We start from the raw sequence: 13,349 nt of genomic DNA, 5'->3' as shown, positions 1-13,349 counted from the left end.
CAGCCGTTTAGCTTTATATTAGACCAATTAAGGCAGGCAATGTGAAACAGTAACACATCTTTACATAGTTAAACCATTTATTCTGCAACAAACAACTGTAACACACCTTTACTTACTTAGTTAAATATTTTATTCCACAACAGTCTGCATAGTTAGTTCTGGGACAGGTAAGGTTACAGTGAGACCTTGTCTCAGAAACAAAATTACAGCTAAAGGGGGGGGCAGCATTCGTTAAGCAGAGGAGGGGAGGGCAGAGGAAAAAAGGAAACCAGCCCACCAGGGGACAGACAGACAGACAGGAAGCATGAAGGCACGATGGACAGCATGTAGATGAGGTAAATGAGCCCAGGGCAGCACATGGGTTAATTAAAGTTAACTTAAAAGTTAAGTTAAAGAAAAACTAGCTAGAGACAAGCCTAAGCTAAGGCAGGACTTTTCATAATCGATTATGAGTCTCTGATCATGATTTGAGGGCTGGTGGTCCAGGTAGGCCTGCTACAGTAGATCAGATTGACCTGGAACTCACAGAGATCTACCTGCTTCTACCTCCTAGGTGTCGGAGGAGGCCTGGCCCAGTTTAATTATTCTTACCACGGATTTCTTCACTTATTTATTTTTGTTTGGGTGGCAGGAATTAAGCCAGGGTGTCACGTGTGCTAACAACTGCTCCACCACTGAGCCGTATCCCCTCCCCAGGTCTCGTTCTTGCTTGCCTGCATCTTCTTTCTCTAACAAAAATACCTACATCTTAAAGAAAGAATACAGGATGGGCGTGGTGACACATGTCTACTATCCCAACCCTGCAGAAACTAAGGCAAATCATCAGTTCCAGGCCAGCCTGGACTACCTGTCTGAAAAACCCCTAAAAGCAGGGCAGGAAGGTGGCTCAGTAGGTAAGGGGGATTGTCATTAAGAACGGGGACCCAAAGTTAAAGTCTCAGAGTCCACAAACAAGCTGATGAGTGCAAGCCACTGGGAGCGAGCACAGCACCGCTGCATGGGGGGTGGGAGGTGGAGACAGGAGAATCCCTGCAAGTTTACAGCCCACATAGTCTGGTTTATGCGGTGAGGAAAGAGCAGAGGCCCTGCCTTTAGCAAGAGGCCAGCAGTGGTGGCGCACACCTCCAATCCCAGCACTCAGGAAGCCAAAGCACGTGGGTCTCTTATGAGTTCAGGATGGCCAGGGTTACATCACGAGACCCTGGCTCAAACAGAAGCAAGGTAAGGTCGAGGGTCAGCCCCTGAGGCTAAGTGTCCTCTGACCCCGGGCAAACACTGGCACATGAGTGAACACACATGCAACACATAAAGTTCAAAGGGAAGCTGACATCTAGGGTTGGTTGCTGACACAGCAATATAATAAATGAAGTGCAAGCTGGCCGGGGTTCAAGCCTGAGGAACTTCAAGAAAGAGAACAAAGGTCACCAGGTGTTGGTGGTTGCGAGTTAATCCCAGCACTCAGAAGGCAAAGGCAGGTGGATCTGTGTGAGTTTGAGGCCAGCCTGGTCTACAAAACTACACAGAGAAACCCTCTGGCGGGGGGGGGGAGAGCAGACAAGGTTCATTTGTTTTTCTAGGCAATTTGTATAGCTGAATCCCACTATGTGCAATCTGACTTGACAGAACTAGCATGAAAACATGTACTTCCCATGTCAATGTCTGCATAACCCTTCACAGGTGCATCATGAGGCCAACCTTTGAATTTAGGAGGTTAGAACTCAGATGATAAATGCTTGGAGCGTCTGAGGCCCTGGGTCCCGTCCCCAGCAGAAACAAAATCCGCACTCAGTCTTCAGCTCTAGAGTGTAAGCCTTAGGCTCCAAGGGATCGTAGTACTTCACCAGCACCCCACTTCCTGGCTCCTCAGAGCGGCAGAGGCCTGTGTGTGTAAGCGATTGGCCAGGCTCCTGGGCCCAGGAATGCTGCACTGCCTTTAATAGCTGTCTGAACAGTCCTTCTATGGGCAACAGGCAGTTGCCTGAGTACCTGCGTGTTTTCGTCCTTAGAATCCCTGCTTACCGTGCAGACCCTGAAATTTAGACCAGATGCATTCTCAGGAAAAGGAGGTGAGGTTCCTGAGTGGACGAGAAAGCCTGAAATCCAGGTTTCAGGAGAGGAGCAAAACAAAATGTCTCCTGCCAAAGCTGTGTCAACCTAGCCACTCAGGGATGAGGGGACGGACTCCAAGGGTGCTTGGCCTTCCCCGAGGGGCGCGACCCGGCACGGCCTGAGGCTGGGATGCTTTCAGAAAGGACTTGGGGACAGTTCATTAGCAAACACCGAGGTTTCTTTCTCCACACTTCCCTGAAACTAAGCATGTCTTCCAAGTGTAGGCTCCCTTTCCTAGAGTTGCGTGCGCGCGCGCACACTCTCTCTCTCTCTCTCTCTCTCTCTCTCTCTCTCTCTCTCTCTCTCTCTCTCTCTCTCTCTCTCTCTCTCTCTCTCTCTCTCTCTCTCTCTCTCTCTCTCTCTCTCTCTCTCTCTCTCTCTCTCTCTCTCTCTCTCTCTCTCTCTCTCTCTCTCTCTCTCTCTCTCTCTCTCTCTCTCTCTCTCTCTCTCTCTCTCTCTCTCTCTCTCTCTCTCTCTCTCTCTCTCTCTCTCTCTCTCCCCCCACTGGCAGAACTGTGACTGCCGACCGGCTCGGTCTGCAGCTGTTTTAGGCACTCCCCCGGCCGACCGCGAGCCATTGGGCCACCCGGAGGGCTAGGAGCCTGGGCCTTCCTTACCCAGCAGGACCTGCTCCTACCCGTAGGTAGCCTGAAGGAACCTGACTCGAAAAGTAAAATTACTACTTCTATGCTGACTAAACTTGACTGCTGATGCGCTTTGAACTCAGGCATGAGCACAGTGGCGCGCCTTCCTGGAGTCTGGTCCGGTTTCTCTTAAAGGAGTCAAAACAAAACCAAAAAACAAAACAAAAACCCAACGAAACACTTACACTTGTTCGTGCTTAGGCGCTGAACTGTGCAAACAGTACTTTTAAAATCTGACGAAGTTAAGTAGCTACCCCTGGAGACCCAGATGTCCTGAGGTTCCCAGGGGCGCAATAGGGAATCTGGAACCAAAGGAGTAGCTGTGAATTCGGGTGCCGAGCTCGCCTCTCCCGGCCTCGCTCTGCAAACCGCCGGGCTGGAGAGTGGTTAGCACACCTAGGAGCGTCAGCGGAGACGGTTGGAAACTCCGGAAGGGCGGAAAGCGAGCGGGCGTAGGCGGCGGAGACGCAAACGGCAACGCCGGGGACAAATGGGTTAAGTGGGCGTGGCCCGCGGCGCTCCGCCCCGACAGACCCCGCCCACGGAGGCCGCGGCTGGCGTGCGTATTTATAGAGGCGGTGCCCGGCGCGCCGGGGCGTCCCTGTGCCCGCTGTCCCGCGTCATGGAGCGGCCGGCGCCTTTGGCCGTGCTGCCCTTCTCCGATCCCGCGCACGCCCTCAGCCTGCTGCGCGGCTTGAGCCAGCTGCGCGCCGAGCGCAAGTTCCTGGATGTGACCCTGGAGGCGGCGGGCGGCCGCGACTTCCCCGCGCACCGCGCTGTGCTGGCGGCCGCCAGTCCTTACTTCCGCGCCATGTTCGCGGGCCAGCTGCGCGAGAGCCGCGCCGAGCGCGTGCGCCTGCACGGGGTGCCGCCCGACATGCTGCAGCTGCTCCTGGACTTCAGCTACACCGGCAGGGTGGCCGTGAGCGGCGACAACGCCGAGCCGCTGCTGCGCGCCGCGGACCTGCTGCAGTTCCCCGCCGTGAAGGAGGCGTGCGGCGCCTTCCTGCAGCAGCAGCTCGACCTGGCCAACTGCCTGGACATGCAGGACTTCGCCGAGGCCTTCAGCTGCTCGGGGCTGGCCAGCGCGGCCCAGCGCTTCATCCTGCGCCACGTGGGCGAGCTGGGCGCCGAGCAGCTGGAGAGGCTGCCGCTGGCCCGCCTGCTGCGCTACCTGCGGGACGACGGGCTGTGCGTGCCCAAGGAGGAGGCGGCCTACCAGCTGGCGCTGCGCTGGGTCCGCGCGGACCCGCCGCGTCGCGCGGCGCACTGGCCGCAGCTGCTGGAGGCCGTGCGCCTGCCCTTCGTGCGCCGCTTCTACCTGCTGGCACACGTGGAGGCCGAGCCCCTGGTGGCGCGCTGCCCGCCTTGCCTGCGCCTGCTGCGCGAGGCCCGCGACTTCCAGGCGGCGCGCTACGACCGGCACGACCGCGGGCCCTGCCCCCGCATGCGTCCGCGCCCGTCCACCGGCCTAGCCGAGATCCTGGTGCTGGTGGGGGGTTGCGACCAGGACTGCGACGAGTTGGTCACAGTCGACTGCTACAATCCGCAGACGGGCCAGTGGCGCTACCTGGCCGAGTTCCCCGACCACTTAGGCGGGGGCTACAGTATTGTGGCGCTGGGCAACGACATCTACGTAACGGGTGAGTGCGCCGGGGACTTTTCAAGAGAGAGAGAAAGAGAGAGAGAGGCTCAGGACCTGGAATCCTAGGGCCCGACCTAGCCCTTGACTACGTTAGTTTTTCCATTCGCGTTCCAGCTAGAAGAGAGAGCCCCCTGTGCGAGCAGAGACATAGCCGCTTTGTGGGTCTCCGTGCCCTACGTGGGACAGCCTGCCTCGCTTAGCCAACTCCTTGCCCCGGAGGTGCCTCCCGCCTTGGGGTTGGAAGAGGCCCGGCATTGACCTGGCACAAAGGGTGCTTTCTTTTAATCCCCAAGGAATGTGGGACAGACTTGTAGGCTGGCGCCTGGCATCTCTCCCTCCCAAAGCGGGGACATTTCTCCCTCCCTGCTAAGCCACAGGGGCCTCCTGACTCACTGGCTTTGTCACCAGTGACAGGGTTTCTTAGAACCCGTACCTAGGCAGTGCACTGTGGATCACATGGTGTTGAGGCTGCCCTAGCCCACGACTGTAAACACGGTCACATGTCGAGAGATTTTCTTCCAGTTACTTGGCTGAAACCCCAAAACAGTGCCGAGTCACCGTAGGCGGGCCCCGGCCTGCCCCGTGCAGGCTTCTCCCACGTATTTTCACTAAGGATAGATCCCTAATCAAACAGAAGGGAGGCCGGCCACCCCCTCCTCCTTCGGGCCAACAGGGCTGGCCTCTGGAACTGCTGCTATATAAGGGAAGACCCCGGGGGCCGCTGTCCGTTATCATTATCAGGCTGGCAGGCTCGAGCCTGGGCTGTCACGGGGCCGTGCTTCACATTCCAGAGAGCCCACTCTGCCCTTCCTGTGGCGTGCTGGTGGGTCTCAGAGCAGAGGATGGGACAGACGCATCCTGGCTCAGGGACAGCCTCAACTCTGGCCCCTGAATCGCGGCCCTCTGCCAGACCTGTCAGAATCTAGCTGGCCTGTGGTGTTTGGGCTCCGCCCTTGCTGCCCTGCCCCCATCTCCTGTGAGGTCGGGCTGTTGGTTTTCTGCGGAGACCGCCTTCCCCCCCCCAACTGGCCAGACCCGCCCTTGAATAAGTGTCCCGCAGCCGAACAGCTAATCGGCTTTAGGCAGGTGGCTCTGACATTCCCTTCAGCTGCTGGTGGGGGGATTTTCCTGTGGTGCCAGGATGCTGCTTCAGCTGCTCCACAGCGTCCCTGTAGAAGGTGCCTCAGACTCTTCCCTCAAAAGCTCTGGGCTGAGGGACAGACAGAATGTCTGCCCTGTTCAGAGCACCAGCCAGGAAAGCCAGGGGGCACAGCCCCCAGGATTGGATTCCTGGAGTCTCCTCACATACTGTGAACGGCCCATGGTCTTAGACCTACTTTATGCTATTACCAAAAAAAAAAAAAAAAAAATCAGTGTCAGGTCACGCCGCGTAGCTTGATAAGAGTCCCAGGTGAAACATGCCCTCCGCTGAAAGTCAAAAGTCACAGAGGGGAGGTGTGACAGTGTGGCTGGTTGTGTTAGGTCTCTTGGGAGCCAGTGCGGAGTTCTCACCTTGTCCCCGACACAGTCTTGGTTTGAAAGTGTCCAGGATGTCTAGAGTTCAGTGGCCATGTCCCATGCATCTACCCAGAGGAGCTCTTCTCACCCAAGAGTGCAAGGTCTGAATTAGTTAAGTGTGGTGGTGTTGGATGGGGGAAAGACTAAGGCCGTGTGGAGGAGGGTAGTTTTGTTTTTTTATTGTTTTATTTTTTTGGTTTTCTGAGACAGGGTTTCTCTGTGTATCTACCTGCCTCTGCCTCCAGAGTGCTTGGATTAAAGGTGTGCAGTACCAATGCCCGACTTTATTGTGTTTCTTAATGTATGAGTGTTTTGCCTGTATGTGCCAACAGAAGCCAGAAGAAGGCATCAGATCCCTCAGGACTGGTGTCGTGGATGGCTGTGAGCTGCCATGTGCATGCCGGGAATTGAACCCCAGGTCCTGTGAAAGAGCAGCCAGTGCTCTCTGCCCTCGTTCTGTTTCTTGGGATGTGGGTCTCATGTAGCCCAGAGCTGGGGTAACAGGCGTGTTGCTCTCTGGGGACAAACCCAGGGTTCATGCGTGCTCTGGTAAGCATTCCACCAGCTTGACTGTGTCCCTCAATCTAGGGCTGTTGGGGAGAGGCGTCTTTTGGTCTTGAACTGGCAGCGATCCCTGGGCCTGCGCCCTGCCTCAGTGACCGTGACTACTTGGCGATGCCAGAAAAGACAAGTGTGTTTTGGGTGAAGGGAGCGAGGCTAATAATTCCCCTGTAGGGAGAGGCCTAATCCGGAAGCCCAAGAAGGCACAGGTGGGTGACTCACTTGGCGTGGGCTGACCATCTGCCCTCCGTGTGCCCCGACAGGCGGGTCCGACGGCTCCCGGCTCTATGACTGCGTGTGGAGGTACAACTCGAGCGTGAACGAGTGGACGGAGGTGGCTCCCATGCTCAAGGCGAGAGAGTACCACAGCTCTTGTGTCCTGGACGGGCTCCTGTACGTGGTGGCCGCCGACAGCACGGAGCGCTACGACCATACCACCGACTCCTGGGAGGCCCTGCAGCCCATGACCTACCCCATGGACAACTGCTCCACCACCGCCTGCCGAGGCCGGCTCTACGCCATCGGCTCCCTGGCAGGCAAGGAGAGCATGGTGATTCAGTGCTATGACCCGGATGCTGACCTGTGGTCTCTGGTGGACTGTGGCCAGCTCCCACCTTGGTCGTTTGCGCCCAAGACTGTGACCCTGAACGGGCTCATGTACTTTGTCAGGTGAGTCCCTGGAGGTGGTGTTTTTTTTGGCTCTGTGTCCCTGTGCTGCCCTTTCATAGATGAGGGAAAGGGGGCGGGGGCTGAGCTGAGGTCAGAGGCTGGGGCTTGTCCCACCCTTTGGGCCATTTCTGTGGGGCTTCTAGGTTTTCTTAATCAAGCTACTTCAAGGGTAGTGGAGTCTTGGCAGTGCCTAGCTAAGCAGCCATGTGTCCACCAGCTACATGTGCAGTGTGTGTGTGTGTGCGTGCATGTGTGTGTGTGTGTGCGTGTGTGTGTGTGTGTGTGTGTGTGTGTGTGTGAGAATGAGACAGAGACAGATGAGAATGAGACAGAGACAGATGTCTCAGCTCTACCTTAGCCCCATGACCTGTCACAGTCAAATGTGCCTTGACTGACTGGCTGCTGAACGTTTGGGAGGGTAATTGGATCCCCTTCGTACTGTATGTGTGCGCGTACATGCATGAGTGCGCGTCTGTGTATGTCCACTGCTCCCCTCCCTGGTCTGAAGCTGTGAGGCTTGCGGGGAGGGAGGGAATGGATGAATGACAGTCCCTTCTGTCTCCTTTTGGTCTTGGACTTTGGTCTGGGAGCCCAAAGCTGTATGCCCTGGGCCTTGTATTTTCCCTGGCTGAGCAGCACTGACCTTTGCCTGCCCTGCCCCCCAAAAATAGGCCACCACTCTCCAGGGTGAGCTCTGAGGAGTCTAAAGGGGGCCCAAGTGTCATTGTTTGTCATCTAAGAAGCTGAGGGCCCTGGTGTCTTTAAATGCCGGGACCTGGAGGTTTGCTTGAGAATGCCCTGGAACCTTCCTCAGCCTGGGTCCTGTTGTGAAACTGTCTGGCCCTTCCCTAGTTCTCCTCACCTCCTGAGGTGCCTTCAGGAAGGGGGAAGGGCTGGCTATAAATACAACTCTGAAGAGTGCCAGGTCTTTGGTTCAGTCAGCCCCTCTGGCCGCTGCTGGCCCAGCACCTTGGAGAACACCGCCCCTGTCCTGAGGTCCAGGACAAGATCCCGACACTGTTGGCTCTTCCTGGACGGCACTCAGTTTTGATTGCTACCTCTCCCAAGTGGACAAGGGAGGGGTTTGCCCAGCCTGTGGTTTGCTTATGTGCCGTCCACACAGGAAGCCACTTCAGCCCCACCTGAATGCCTGGATATCCATGGCCAATAAAAGGAGTTGATGTCAGCCGGGCGTTGGTGACACATGCACGCTTTTTAATCCCAGCAGAGGCAGGCGAATCTCTGTGAGTTCAAGGCCAGCCTGGTCTGCAGAGCGAGTTCCAGGACAGCCTCCAAAACAATACAGAGAAACCCTGGAAACCCTATCTCGGGGGGGAAAAAAAAAGGAGTTGATGTCCTAGGCAGCCTTCTGTGCAAGGACTCTGAGTTGGTTTCTGGAAAAGTCCAGTGTTGACTGTGGCTGGGATGTAGCATCCTTGAAGAGAGGAGTCGGGGAGCCCTGTCCAGCCCAGCCCCTTCCAGCTGTGACTCTGGTCTCTGCCGCAAAGAAGGCAAAAAGTACAGGGGTAGACGATAACTCCGTGGATTCAAGGCCAGTCTGGGCTACCAACCAAGACCTCATCTCAAAAATATACATAGAGGTCCCTGGAAGAGTCAGCAGCTCTGAGGTGTCTGGCCCTTCACACCACACGCGGGGCACTGCTGCCCTTGTCTGACCGGCTATCTCTCCCTCTGTTCCTCCCGAAGGGATGACTCCGCCGAGGTGGATGTGTACAACCCCACAAAGAATGAATGGGACACGATCCCGTCTATGAATCAGGTAATCCTACAGGCGTGCTGGCGTCTGTAAGTGCGGGCTGGTCCTGCTTTTGCAATTGAGCTGTCATTAAGATAGTGTTTGGGAGAGACAGTCATGGTGGGCGGGGCCGTAGTTAGTCCTGTCCAGGTGTTCTCTCAGTTAAGGGAAGCTGGTGTTACGTCTGAAGCTACCGGTACCAGGTGTTTAAATAGGACTTGAAGACCAGGCTGGTGGTCACTGCGGTCTTACTAAGAACAGGAGGAGGTGAGGACTTGGGACAAGTTTTCTACAGAGACAGCAACTGTAGAGGCCCCAGGGCTGGCATGTTTGTGTGAACACCAGCAGCCGTTGTGGCCAGAGGGAATGCTCTCAGACAGGTCCCTGGGAACTGTCCACCCCAGCTACTTCCCGAGGAATTGGCCTTGGGAATACATTTCCTGGACACGTGCCGTGTGCCAGGAACAGGGGCATCTTTGCTGCTGGTGTCATCCGGTCAGGGTCTCTGCTTCCTGAGGAGGTGTGCGATGACTTTTGAAGTCTCTGTAGCATCCGGCCAGGTTTGGTTCCCAGCTGTCACTGTTGGCCGCCCCAGCATACCGTCTCCTGTCCGTAAGATGGAAAGAACGGATAAGCCTGACCTAACGGGCTGATGCAGAAATGCTTGGGGCGGGGGACTGCACCTGGAGACCATGCTGACCACATAGGGAACCCCATTTTCCTGGTCGGGGAACAGGAAGGCATCGGCTTATTCCGTTTACACCCACTAGAAACTAGCAGGCTGAGGATGGTTCTAGTGCTGTGGTTATGATGCACGGGGCTGGTCCCTGCAAGTTACTAGAGCAATCGGGGAGGAAGGTGTGCCCTGCCCCAGTTACCTGCCCCTCACTCCTCCACCTTGACCTGCAGGTACATGTTGGGGGCAGCCTGGCCGTCCTGGGAGGCAAGCTCTATGTCTCTGGGGGATATGACAATACGTTTGAACTCTCGGACGTGGTGGAGGCCTATGACCCAGAGACCCGGGCGTGGAGTGTGGTGGGGCGGCTTCCAGAGCCCACCTTCTGGCACGGCAGCGTCAGCATCTTCCGCCAGTTCATGCCGCAGACACCAGCAGGGGGTCGTGGCTTTGAGCTGAACAGCAGCAGCGACAACAGGGATGCAGGCCGCCTCAGGCTGCCGCAGAACCCTGACGAGCTGCACTAGCCCAGGCCTGGCCCAAGAGAGGGCCTTGGTGCAAGGGGCCTGGCACCTGCGGAGGAACGGCCCCTCCCTTTTGCACGGGATGGGTCACCGGGCAGAGCAGTCGGCTCATGGGTGCTGAGTGAGCCCCGAGATCATCCTGTGAAGGTGTCTGTACATTCGGAGCCTACGTCACAGCTTCTAGGGACGACGCTGCTGGTGACCCGTGTGGCTAAGAACTAGCGGCTCCTCCCGTCGTGTATCTCTGCCTTCCAGAAGTTACCTCCAGCTTGTAGCACCCAGCTCACCACGCAGTGTGCCTGTCCTTGCCGCCACCTCCTGGGCCTGCTTGATCCCAGAGCAGAGGGCAAGGGTCCCTGTGACAGAAAGTAGCCTGGCCTGGAACACGGGGGCCCCAGGAAGAAGACAAAGACTATCTATGTTAGAGTGCTAACCTCCACGTCTGGTAGCAAGGCTCCCTGTAGCTAATGCTGCAGCTCCAAGGGGCGTCAGCTCACCTAGCCTCGCATGTCCGGTGGGGTCTCACCCCCAGGACAGGCTTTCAGGTTCCGAGTACAGACTGAGCTGGTGGATTAAGCCACAGTGTGAGCTTGAAGGGGTTTCCATAGTGCATGCTCTCATCTGGCCAGGAGTCTCTCTCCTCTGTCCCTGGCTTTCCCTGGGGCTCTGTCTCAAACCTGCAGAGGCAAGGCCGGGTTGGGGGAGATGAGCACTGTTCACAAAGCTAGATCGCTGTGCCACCTGGGGAATCTCACGGACACTTGTCTTTAGTGGACAGATGCCGGGCCTGGAAGTAGAGACTCCTGCTTCTAAAGGCAGCCGGGCGCAGCGGCCCCAGCGCTTGGGTCTAGGTTTGAAACGCTTGGAGTTGAACTCGAAAAGAAACAGAGTTGGGAGAAGTAAATGACTAGTGGCTCTGTCTGACTTGAAGAGATACAATACGGGTCACCGTTAGAAACTTGCCGCCATTGTGTGGAAAGCTTAAGATTCCTAGGAGCTCAGGCCCCGGTGTGGAGGACCAGGACCCCCGAGCCACAGCTCGGGGAACGCCTGGGTTTCTTCCTGACTTTGGTGTCATGGGTTTTGGGTGCTGAGACCGATCAAGGTACCCAGTGACCTCTCTGCTGGGGTTTGTCGTCATGCCTCTTTCTGGGGAAGAGGGTGTTAGGACTGTTATTAGAGACAAAGCCAGGGTTCAGGCTATTTTGGTGAACTTGGCAGGTGGGTGGGGCTCTCAGAACAGAGCCTGGCCCATCACATACCCATAGCCCTCTTCTTGGCCAGGTGGCAGTGGTGGGGGGGCTGCCTTAATTTCCCAGGTACCCACCCGCTTCCTCTTCGGTGTCGCACATGGCAGATGCCATCCTGTTGGGTTTGGAATCCGAGTTCTAAAGTGCTGTGCTGGGCACCTGACCCTGGAAAGGGCTGAGTGAGTGCGTGCGGGGCAGTGCTGTCCCAGTGTGGCCCGCTGGTGTCCCAGGCTCCTGTGGGGTGTGCGGCTGTAGTTGGTTTTGGTCCCTGGTGCTGTCAGCCCAGCCCTCTAGTGCCTTTCCTCAGTGAGCCTTGAAAAGCTGCCAGCCAGCGGTGTTGGTACTGTGGGGTGCCTTAGCATGGCAGGGCGGGGCCGTGTGTGGACTTGCCACCCCTGTCAGATCCTCTCCGGGGCAGGTTAGGCAAGTTAGGAAACCCCTGTATCTGCACTCCCGTGACCTGCGGGGCTACTGCGCTGTAGAGCACGCTTGCACGGGGCGCCTCTGCCCACCTATGCTCCCGACCTACTCAGGTTTCCACGACTAAGGATAGTGCCCAGTAGGCCCTCACTGTGGACTCACTGGAGTCCAGGACAGTCCCTGCCTCAGCTTCACCTTAGCCACGGGCTCTGGGGTGCAACCCCACCACTTGACACGTCTCTGCACTAACAGGGATTAACGCTGGGTCACGTTGGTATGGGATTGTCCCTGTCACATGTAAAAAGCTTTTATATGTCGGGATAAAATTAAGTTATGAAAAGTTCTGTGCCTGGTATCTGATGCTGATCTGTAAGGGATTTCTCGTATTTATGACATCAGAGATGTATTAATGAAGGTCACCTTCCTTAGGTGACCCGCACTCGGTCACACCAGTGGCTGGGGCAGATTTGTGTATTTATTTTTGTCTACTCTGTAGACTTCTATGTGCCGCATTCTAAGGTTTTAGGATGCTCCTCTACTTTTTGAAATAAAATGTTTCCTATATGCTGGGTGTCATAGCTTTTCAGCTTTTGTTTCCCCAGAGTCTCACTGTGTAGCTCTGGCTGTCCGGGAACTCACTCTGTAGACCAGGCTGGCCTCAGACTCACAGATCCCTCTGTCTCTGCCTCCTGAACGCTGGGGTTAAAGGTGTGCGCCGCCACCGCCCAGCTGGCCTTCATTTTCTTGCTGTTCTGTCTTCTGGGGATCTGCAGAGGCCAGCGCAGGCGGTGGGAGGCAGCTCTGGACGGCTGAGCGAATGCTGGCCAGCAGGTGTGCCTTGGGGAGCCCAGCGTCACAGAGCCTTCTGCGCCCTTTCTCGCCTCGGGTGGTGAAATACACACCTGACGCAATGCAGGGGGAGGCTGGCTCCTGCCCACAGTAAGATGGTCCTTGACCTGGAAGGGTATCTTTAGAGCAGTGCTTCTTAACCTAGAGCACTGGAGACCAGATATTTGCAATATAATGTGTAACAGTAGCAAAATTGCAGTTATGAAGTAGCAGCGAAAATAATTTTATGGTTGGGGGTCACCCCACCGTGAGGAACTGTATTAAAGGGTTGAAGCATTAGGAAGGCTGAGAACCACTGCTCTTAAATGGTTCCAAACCGGCTGTGAGACCCCCTCCTCCCGAGCCTTCAGTCTGGACCACTGGAGCCTATCCAAACTCAGGGGAGGCTGATGCCTAAGCTGGACACAGGCTAGGGTCCCTGAGGGTAGACTGAGGATCTCACCGTGCTGAATGCTTTACCACTGAGCCACATCCCCAACCCCATGGCCGCATCTTCACAACAGGCCTGTATTGGCAAACCCGGGATGCGTACGCTGTGCACGCTGCCTCTCCCTCAGCCTCTAATGGCCAGGGAATGAAAGGGGCTCAGGTGCGTTAGGTCTGAGTGAAGCCTGTTGCCCTTGCCTCTCAGTGGCAGGGGCATCAGTGTCTGTAAGGGCAGGAGTGTGGCAGCAACAGGGGGATTAGACAAAGCCTGGCTCCAGCTGCTGGGGCCATGACCATCGCTG

General features: G+C 56.4%; 1 protein-coding gene across 1 annotated transcript; it reads left to right on the top strand.

Moving 5' to 3' along the window:
- The first annotated feature begins 3,328 nt into the window (after window positions 1-3,328).
- Klhl21 (kelch like family member 21) lies at window positions 3,329-12,336 on the top strand. The gene is made up of 4 exons (XM_005079284.4): window positions 3,329-4,396; window positions 6,741-7,146; window positions 8,854-8,926; window positions 9,812-12,336. Exons 1-4 carry the CDS (start codon window positions 3,376-3,378, stop codon window positions 10,103-10,105), a joined length of 1,794 nt encoding a protein of 597 aa, XP_005079341.1. The 5' UTR covers window positions 3,329-3,375; the 3' UTR covers window positions 10,106-12,336.
- Window positions 12,337-13,349: the final 1,013 nt, after the last annotated feature.

This window comes from Mesocricetus auratus, unplaced genomic scaffold (genome assembly GCF_017639785.1).
Source record: "Mesocricetus auratus isolate SY011 unplaced genomic scaffold, BCM_Maur_2.0 Super-Scaffold_100042, whole genome shotgun sequence".
Classification (NCBI taxonomy): Eukaryota; Metazoa; Chordata; class Mammalia; order Rodentia; family Cricetidae; genus Mesocricetus; species Mesocricetus auratus.
The sequence above is the reverse complement of the archived record's forward strand: the minus strand, read 5'-3'. Positions and strand labels throughout refer to the sequence as shown.

What these genes read in the sequence shown, in the direction of transcription:
- Klhl21 (XM_005079284.4), top strand. Translation starts at nt 3,376, where the DNA reads ATGGAGCGGCCGGCGCCTTTGGCCGTGCTGCCCTTCTCCGATCCCGCG. An exon ending in GGGCTCATGTACTTTGTCAG is followed by an intron (nt 7,147 to 8,853) that starts GTGAGTCCCTGG and finishes TTCCTCCCGAAG; the next exon opens with GGATGACTCCGCCGAGGTGG. An exon ending in CGATCCCGTCTATGAATCAG is followed by an intron (nt 8,927 to 9,811) that starts GTAATCCTACAG and finishes CTTGACCTGCAG; the next exon opens with GTACATGTTGGGGGCAGCCT.